The sequence below is a fragment of the Sinocyclocheilus anshuiensis genome, unplaced genomic scaffold (genome assembly GCF_001515605.1).
Source record: "Sinocyclocheilus anshuiensis isolate Anshui unplaced genomic scaffold, SAMN03320099.WGS_v1.1 scaffold866, whole genome shotgun sequence".
Classification (NCBI taxonomy): domain Eukaryota; kingdom Metazoa; phylum Chordata; class Actinopteri; order Cypriniformes; family Cyprinidae; genus Sinocyclocheilus; species Sinocyclocheilus anshuiensis.
In genome coordinates, this window is record NW_015540899.1 from 409,716 (window position 1) to 419,369 (window position 9,654).

General features: G+C 39.7%; 1 protein-coding gene and 1 long non-coding RNA gene across 3 annotated transcripts in view; one reads left to right on the plus strand and one right to left on the minus strand.

The window, feature by feature from the left end:
* LOC107689034 (uncharacterized) overlaps positions 1–2,011 on the minus strand; it is a 12,920-nt gene extending 10,909 nt beyond the window's left edge. The window contains exon 1 of the long non-coding RNA XR_001634297.1: positions 1,732–2,011. This is a non-coding gene — a long non-coding RNA (uncharacterized LOC107689034). The remainder of the gene's footprint in view (positions 1–1,731) is intronic.
* ppfibp2a (PPFIA binding protein 2a) overlaps positions 1–9,654 on the plus strand; it is a 27,264-nt gene that overhangs the window by 10,345 nt on the left and 7,265 nt on the right. Inside the window, exons 9-18 of one of the 2 annotated variants that reach the window (XM_016486901.1) lie at positions 120–187; positions 262–304; positions 466–507; positions 1,137–1,260; positions 2,749–2,881; positions 2,994–3,113; positions 3,237–3,384; positions 3,699–3,810; positions 4,035–4,123; positions 4,222–4,344. In XM_016486901.1, the coding sequence (XP_016342387.1) occupies positions 120–187; positions 262–304; positions 466–507; positions 1,137–1,260; positions 2,749–2,881; positions 2,994–3,113; positions 3,237–3,384; positions 3,699–3,810; positions 4,035–4,123; positions 4,222–4,344 (1,002 nt within the window). The remainder of the gene's footprint in view (positions 1–119; positions 188–261; positions 305–465; positions 508–1,136; positions 1,261–2,748; positions 2,882–2,993; positions 3,114–3,236; positions 3,385–3,698; positions 3,811–4,034; positions 4,124–4,221; positions 4,345–9,654) is intronic. The other variant, XM_016486902.1, reaches the window with a different exon arrangement.

A 9,654-nucleotide genomic window follows, 5' to 3' on the forward strand; every position in this document is an offset into this window, starting at 1 on the left:
TGTGTGTGTGTGGGTGTAGGTGGGGAGGAGGGGTTCATGAGTGTAAGTGACTGCTGTCTCTGATTCATAATTTTCTAAACCATTTCTGATTTTTTTTCTCCTTTTTGTCTCTGGTAAAGTTGACCTTTATTAGCTCAACTCCTCTACTGTTGCCTTCAGTTTCTTCTCAGAAAGTTGCAAACTCCAGGTAACAGCATCTGTACATCCTCATTTCAACATGAAAATGACATGTGACATAAATATTAACACTGTTTTCCTCAGGTCCATCAGTATGGAAGACTTTAAAGGCAGTTCAACACAAAAGGTTTGACCAAACAACCAATCTAATTTATTTACAGTTGTTTAGCTGTTGATAAATAATTATTTCTTAATGGTTTGTGTGTGTGGTTTGCACAGAGCTTATACAATCATAAATTATGGTGACAAGCTAAGGTTCTTTCCAGTGATTCACTCTTTTTTTTTTAGACTGTTGATGGGAAACTGGTAGAGCCTGTTCTTTCATACGAGGTATAGAAATCATGATCTTAAGTTATTAATCTGTCATCATTATATTTACATTATATTTACACTTAATATTCTAGTTGAATTGAAACTTAATAAGTTGGTATAACTGAAATCTGTCACACCCCTGTGGACTGTTGATTGTGGTTTCTCCCTCTGTGTCCTTATTTGGTTGTTCCTGTTCTCATTATTAGTTAATCACCTCATTGTGCTCACCTGTCTGCTCCTCGTTATCCGCCCTATATCAGTTCCTGTCTATTGTGTTCAAGCTTGTCGGTTAGTGTGTGTGCGCGTGCGTGCGCCTGTTCCTGTTCTGCGTGCGTGCGTGTGTGTGTGCGCGTGCGTGCGTGCGTGCGTGTGTGTTCGTTCGTTCGTTCGTTCCTGACCTGTGTGTGTGTGTTCCTGACCTGCCTGCCTGGATATTACCTGTTGTGGATAAATTAAAGTGATTATTTTAATTCTTTGTGATCTTCGTCATCCTGCCTGTTTCCACACACCGTGTTCATGACAAAATCATGGCCATGTTGTTATTGGCAGAGGTGTAATGCTGATGCTATAATAGGAGACTTTTGAAGATTAAACATGTCTGCAGCAGCCAGCATTACCTACACTTCACTTCTCACCCGTTTTTATAGACTCGACCAGCTGATAACAGACATCTGACACTCCCAACAGTGTTGAGTCACCCAGAGAAGCGTGAGCTGAGTGACACATCAGACCAGAGGAGACCAGAAAACAAGGACGAAGACATGAGCCTTAGTATGATACCCTTTCACAATATATTGTCTTGTGTTGAAGTCACTGCTGATTCTTTTTAGCCTATCGTAATAATTTAGTATTTACCTGTTGAAGATGGAGGTAATTGTCAGGGAACAGATCATCTTGCATAATTTGACTATTGGCATAAAGTCAGGTCCATGTTGGAGCTTATTCAAGTAAAGAACTGACTTAGAAAAAGTCCATCTAAATGACATGTGAAGTAACCAGCTATTTTTACTTTTTTATGCAGCTGGTACTATGCCTCGAAACTTATTATAGGTAGTTAACCACCCATCTCTGGTGAATTTTAAATTTGTTTTTTGTGTGTGTGACTAGAATGTATATTTGTAGTCTTTCATCCGCCCCTATTTTGGTGCAAAACCACTTCTACTATTCCTAAAACCCTGTGCCTTTGATGGATTCTAATGAAAGGGTCTTCATCAGGAGCCAGAGCTATCATATGGGCCCCACCTGTTGTTCAGGACCCACCCTGTAACTGAAGCTTGACTTGAGGGATTCAAATCATTGCCAGATGCCCAAACATGCTTTGACAGGCAGAGAGAATGGAGACTGGCCTATGAAAACCTGCTCCGTTAGTCTCTGCTGCTCCATTAGCACAGCTGCTTTCAACTAATACTACTGAAGACAAAAAAAAAACAAAAAAAACAGAGTTCTTTGTCTGTAGTAATTGCATGCAAATTCCATATGTGTAAATCATAGCTAAAACTAAAACAGTGCAATAGGGCCGAATGCCACAATAAAATCTCTCCCTCCTTTTATTTTTATCCTTTTTACTCACTGTTGACATTTTAAAAAGACACTTTGTATTTAAAGGAATATTCCAGTTTATTTTTTTTATTTATTAATTTTTTTCAATTCACCACTCCTATGGTTTTCTGTATTGCTGCAGAAAAAAAAATCCATCTCTCTGTTTGTAAAAAGGAATGGGGAAAAAAAGTAATGTTCTTTCAATTAAAGTCATAGCGGTCAAGCATGCAGTACTGCAATTTAATATCCAATTATTACACTATTACAAAAGTATAACCATAACACTTCACTTAAACGTTACAGATGTTGACATGGGATTAGAATCTCTTGTCTGTGCAAAAATATTTCAAGTCTTTGAACACATGCTATTATCGCTCGTTCAAGATATGCACAACAGATATTTTGTCAGTAATGAATAACTAAGTTCGTCCTTTTTTAAAAAGTAACCCTACCTCAAAGGAATAATATTGTATAGTGAACCTGTGCTAGTTGAGCTTCCTCTTTACAATGCCTTACTTGTTTTTCTTTCCTTTTAAATATTTTAAACCAAAAATAGCATTATGTTGCTGTTTATGGTACTTGCCACTCAACAATAAACATTAACTTATATTGGAACATTAGATATATTGCATATCTGTCTGTCTGTCTGTCTATCTATCTATATATATACACATACATATTTATATATATATTGGCTTGCTGCGTTTGTGTGTCCCACAGGATTTACAGAGAAAATGAAGGACATAACCGATTCTGATCTTTCTTCAGTGCCTTCAGGAGTCAACTCCGGCCATCAGTCTCATGTGTTCCAAGAAAACGTCAAAAATAGCAGCATACGCAGACTTTGGGGAAAGTGAGTTAATTATGACCAAGGGCAATTGCAACATTAAATTATGAAAATCTTCCCTGTTTTCTGTGTGAAACCAGTGTAAACCAAGCATCTGACAGGGTGTGTTTGTTTTGAGGATGAAGAGGCCAGGTGTGCTGTCAGATGACATTGAGCCCATTCAGTTCAAGAGAGGAGGCTTCAGGGCCACAGCTGGGCCTCGGCTAACACGGGCCCCTGATTCTGGACGCTCATCCCGGTAAAGTTCCCTTCATGAACAGACAGGGCCAGAGGTGCAGAGGACTTCGGAGGGATACCTCCTTCATATAACAGATAAATAACTGTTATTGCTCTAATGATGTTATAATCTTCTCATCATTAGGGCACACACATCTTTCTCTAAGTGGACAACGGAGCAGGTGTGTGGTTGGCTGGAGGACAGTGGTTTGGGGCAGTATGTCAGTTTGGCACGTCAGTGGGTGGACAGCGGACAAACCCTTCTCTCTGCCACTCCACAGGAACTTGAGAAGGTTTATTATTATTAGTATTGTTTTATATTTTGGTTATGTAGCTGTCTAAGTTGGCCTGTCACTATGGATTATAATAGTAACAGGGTAATCTGCATGTAAACTGTTTGGAAAATATTTGCACGCAAGAGAATAAATCTTGAAAAAAATGATCAACCATAGTTTATTTTTTATTTTTTATCTTTTATTTATTTATTTTTATGTTTTTTTACATGCCATTTAAAATCTAAAATCAACCACAAAACATATACCGGTGTGCATGAAAGTCTCACTGAAACAGTACAGTTCCGGTGACTCTAATGCTCTGTTTTCAACAGGAGATTTGTATTAAACATCCTCTGCACAGAAAAAAGCTGCAGCTGGCTCTCAGAGCTTTTAGTAACAAGACCATGGAGAAATCTTCAGAACTGGATCACATCTGGGTTACACGTATGCACTTATATTAATAAAATAGCTATATTTTCACTTCCTGAAGGAAATACTACTGCTTGCCATGCAGCAAAAAGGGATCATTTAGGTTTTAGGCTTTAGTTCTGTGTATGAAAGTCTGCATCAGAGTCATAATCATTACATGATATTGCAGTATTGACAGTATTAAAATAAGAGCATGTATTCTGCCAAATTGTTTCCACTGCCCCATTTTCCATCTGCAGGTTGGCTTGATGACATCGGTTTACCACAGTACAAAGATCAGTTCTATGAAAGCAAGGTTGATGGCCGCATGCTACAGTATCTAACAGTGGTAAGACCAAAAGTTACCTCTACCCTCGTGTTAAAAATGCAATGTTTTTCAAATGAACATATTTCAACCCTTTAGAAACTGATGTTCTTTTCTCACAGAATGATCTCTTGTTCCTGAAAGTCACCAGTCAACTCCATCATCTGAGCATTAAATGTGCCATCCATGTCCTCCACGTTAACAAGTTTAACCCAAACTGCTTGAGACGCAGGCCAGGGGATGAGGTAAGACAAAACGCTGATTAAAAATTCATAATTTCAAGCTCTACTACATACATGCAGAATTATATGGGATACTTACATCAGCACACCCATACGCAAATGTAATATATGTACATATATGAAATATATGCTCATATAAATTCAAAACATAAATATACCTATATCGACAGCAATATGAGACACCTATTAGAAATTGTAACAATTTCATATATTGACATATACATTTACACCATATAATGTATATGGCTCGCCGTCAGGGAACTCAAGCTGCATCAGAAATGCTTTCGGAACACCTCAGCATGACCGTGTCCTGACGCATATGTGAAATTAGTTCAGTGGAATGGCGTGACGTCACGGGCAGGGTGACGTAGAGAACATGAAGCTTAAAAGCGCATCCGAAACAAACAGCGTTGGGTTTTGTGTCTTCAGCAAGCGCTCTGTGTGTGTCAGTCTGAAATATCTGTTGTTTGTCAGTGCCAGTGAAAAATCACACCTATATATGGCGAGCAAGAAAAACAGGCAGCACTTTAGATCGTGTGTTCTTCCCTGCCTGCACTAAACATTACGAGTGCGGATACACACAATCTTGGTGTTGTTTGTTTGGGAGCGGAGCACACACAGTCAGCTCTCGAGGGGGCTGAATGTGTTCATGCCTAAATGTCCCAACGTGTACAAGTATGCACTATCTGGAATGATAGCTCTGCTCCCGTTAGCATTTATTCTTGAGGGAAGAATGTCTTATGCAATTTAGAATCGAGTGGCTCGGATCTCATGGCATTATGGGTCTGCAACAAAATAATGCCGGGGGAAACTGTGAGCAGATGGGAGGTTCCCTTTCTCTCTCTTTCCTCCGACCACGTGCAACAGTGTAAATGTGTTTGCAAGCTATTATTCACAATTCTTTCAAATTGCATATATTATTATAATATTCAGCTTAACGTCCAGACCGTGTTTCACTTGTCTGGTTGTTTGGCTGCATGTAATTCTGAGGAATTAAATGACGAAATTGTCATCTGGCTTTGAGAAGTTGGGTTGGAGATGGATCTCACCCTTTCTACTTCCTCACCTTCTAAATACAGCACTCTCTTGGGGCACGGTAGCACCCTCTCCTGTTTCAATGGAAAACTTATAAGGAATGTATTTGTTAAATTTGTGTAACCAGTACACATCAAAACATGCATAATAAACACGCAGTACGTACCAGATTCATCGTAATAACGAGTCACAAATGCATACACTGCTGTAAATCCTGGTTTAGTTAGAAAGGCAAGGGTTCACTGAACAACATCCCATAGAGCACCTTTAGTCCAACTAAACAATAACGTTGTAATATGGATGGTTATTCCTTTGTTTACGTCTCATTTCTTCGGGGAGAGTTATTGTTTGTATCCGTTATGGAATAATTTACGCTCAAAAATCTGCGTCTTGGTAGTAAAAAAACAACATGTTTTTGTAGTATACAGTGTCTCACACAGAATGAGGCCATCCACTAAAAAAAAGTCAAAGATATGCAGAATCTTGTTTATTTGAATTCTGGTGCTCTCTCGTGACGGCTAGTGATGCACGCTGTGACACACCTGTCATCTGTTGGGGGCGTAACTTGGCGATCGACTTTTTGCACAAATACTTATTTTTTTCCCTGTTCAACATGTTCCATATATATGTGTGTGTGTGTGTGTGTGTTTTGTGGGGAATGTGGCTGTATCTGTATGATAACCATCTGTATGACCGCACATCAGCATGTGATTACTAACTGTATGACCAGCTAGTGTGAATGCTGTCTATATGAACGACCATAAGAGTGTGACTATTGACTATATGGCCGGCCATCTGTATGATTACCATCTGTATGACCAGCCATCAGCATGTGATTACTGACTGTATGACCAGCCATCAGTGTGAATGCTGTATGTCTGGCAATCAGAGTATGTACTTGCCATACAAAGCTAATCATTTTTTGTTTCCTCTCTTTTTTTTTCTTTTTATTACTCAAAAAAATATTCTTACTGTATTTTTCTAGTGCTCAAATAAATCACTTATACAATGTCTAAGATTCAGTGTAGACTAGTTTGTAGAACCCTTACATTTGTAAGGGTTACATTTGGTGACTATTTTTCCTCAAACAGGGAGTGGGGGGACTAGACATAGTCTCAGAAAAATGGCTGCAGGAATCTAATTTTTCATGGTATCTTCTTCAAATTTGAAATATAAATTCATGAGACATGTGACTTTCAACCCATTACTTTTCAACCCATTATGTATTTGTAAATGAAAAAAAAAATATTCAGTGTGGTACAAAGTTTTTCAAGGCACTTCAGTGTCTATAACTTTATCTTTTTGAGCATTATTATGGATAGTAAAGCCTAAAGTGTCTTCTTTCCAAAGATACATAAATTGTGTGTGTAGCACACTGTTATCAGGAACTATTACCATTTTAAGTTAGGTAGGTCATTTTCAGCTGTGAGTCCCAAAATGGGGGGAGCAGGTTAACAGGTTAAACAATTTTTAAAGTAGGACAGACAATTGTAAGCTATCTGTTCACCAATTCCGTATCGTTCCTGAAGGCCCTGACATTACCCATCAAGCGGCTTTGGTGGATAAAGCCTACACGGCAGACCCAGGTCTCAGCCCCTGCCGTGTGCCAGCTCCTCATTTCAGTGCAGTAAGAAGTCTTGATTCCAGTGGCATCAGACTTCTGAGGGCAGGCCCCTCTGGGGAAGAGTCGTTTACACCACATTATTCAGTGCACATCTCTCTTTAGTGCCTTCAGGAGTTTGGTCTGTTAACCCTGCCACCTGTGGTGCGTTGGGGCACATTGATCTCCAGTGACTGCAGTTATCAGTGTCCACCTGGAAACATGGCAACACTGGGAGGCATGCATCATCTGAGGAAGGTTATCAAGCGGCCAGTTCGGTTTGTCCCTGCCAGTCATCTGCTTCAGGGCACCAAGCTGATTGCTCAAGAGAGACTGGTTCCCTTAATTGGGGAGAAGCAGTTCAGACCTAATTATACGGTGCCCGTCTGTATTCAGTGCCCTCAGGGGCACAATAGTCTCCAGACTTGAGTGTGTCTTGAGACTTCACACTATCCACTGTGGTTCTCCCTCTCACATCCATTTCACATTTTATATTTCATGCCCTCTCACATTTTACAATCTAGATTTGGGTACCACTCCAGACTCTCAGGTGCTTCTGTCTGAGCTGTGCTCACCATGATTTTACACTAGACAGGCATTTGTCAGTGTGGCGGAGTGGGCATTATTATTCCCAAAGTGTTTCTGACACAGCTCGAGTTCCCTGAAAGGGGAACCTCTCTATGTTATGCTATGCTGCGTCTCCCTGCCATACTTCCTGCATCCCTGTTAGCAGCATGCTTTGCCCTATCAGAAGATAATGCTGTTTGTTTCGGATGCGCTTTTAAGCTTCCTGGTCTCTACGTCACCCCACCCGTGACGTCTTGCCATTCCATTGGACTGATTTCGCACATGCTTCAGGAAACGGTCACACAGAAGTGTTTCCAAAGCATTTCTCACGCAGCATCTCATTCTCCTTGGGGTAAATTAAAATAGATAAATATATACAAACAAATAAACAGTAAAAAACAGACAAGACATATATACAAAACGGCAAAGGCATAAATATAGAATGAAGATATACTGTATATAAATACAGAGATAACAAGTGAGTACAGTGAGGAAGTGCAGAGTAAAGTATAGTGCAGTAGAATATAATGGGTGGGATAAGTTATTGCACTTTCTTTTCTTTGAGGTAGGGGTTTATTGCACAGTCTTAGGTATTGCGTGGGAGTGGGGGGTATGCATTTAAGCATTTAACTGCCTGGGGAAATAACCTGTTTTTCAGTCTGTTTGTTTTGGATTGTATTAGTCTGTCTTCTCCAGAAGGGTAGTGGGAAGAACAGATGATGTCCAGGGTGAGTGGGGTCTTTTAAGATGCAGTTGGCCTTCTTTTGAAGTCAGCCAGTGTAAATGTCACTGAGTATGGGTAGTGACGAACTAATGACACACTCAGCTGGCCTCACTATTTGCTGCAGGTCCTTCCTGTTTTCTTCTGTGCAACTTTTAAACCACGCCGTGTAGCAGTAGGTTAGGAGGCTCTATTGCTGACCGACATAAGTTGGTCAGTAGATTTTGAGAGAGGTGGGCATGTTTCAACTTCCCAAGAAAGTAAATTCTCTGTTGGGCCTTTCCATTCTGGTGGGAGAGGGATGTGGACCTGGCGAAGTCAGCCGAGATGTGCAGACCAAGAAATGTATAGCTCTCTACCCTCTCTACCTCCTTCTTGTGTACGCAGAGGACAGAGTGCTCAGTGCACTTACATTTTCTAAAGTCTACAATCATTTCTTTGGTTTTAGTGAAGTTTAGGTCCAGATTATTGTGATGACACCATTCTGTGAAATGCTGAATCTCCTCCCTGTAGGCTGTCTCATTATTTTCTGTTATCAGTCCTACTATGGTGGTATCATCAGCAAACTTGAAGATGGTATTGCTAGGATGAATTGGCGAGAAGTCATTGGTGAAGAAGGAGTAGAGGAGGGGGACTAAGAACACATCCCTGTGGCGTGCCAGTGTAGATAATGAGAGTAGATTATGTGTGAACTCCCATGTTGACGTTCTGGGGTGTGTTGCTTAGAAAATCCAGTATCCATGTGCACTGTGAGCTGCCTAGGCCATGATTGTACAGTTTTTGAACCAGTCTATGGGGAATGACTGTATTAAAAGCTGAACTGAAATCCACAAACAGCATTCTTACACTGGTGTTTCCCTGGTCCAGGTGTGTAAGGGCTTTGTGGAGAGCTGTGATGACTGCATCTTCTGTCGATCTGTTTGCTCTATATGCAAACTGAAGCTGGTCAAGGTCGGCAGAGATTGCAGATTTAATATAACATATTTTGACATCTTGACATTTTGGTATCTGCAAAATGATAATTATTTTATCAAAATAAGAGGGATCATACAAAATGCATTTTACTTTTATATAGTACTGACCTGAATAAGATCAATTATATGGACGAAACGCCACTCAAAACTAACAAAAGAGCAACAATATATAAGTGCAAATGACAAGTCTCGGTTAGCCTAACGCAGTACACGTAACAAGGTGTTTATATATATATATATATATATATATATATATTATACACACACACACACACACACACACACAAAGAGAAACAAGTAGATATAATAGAAAAATAGAAAGCTAGTGTTTTTTTTTTATAAAAAATAAGATAAATATAGATAAAGTAGAATTAAAATAGAATAGAAAGTGCTAGAGTTAGAGGGTCAAATAAAGG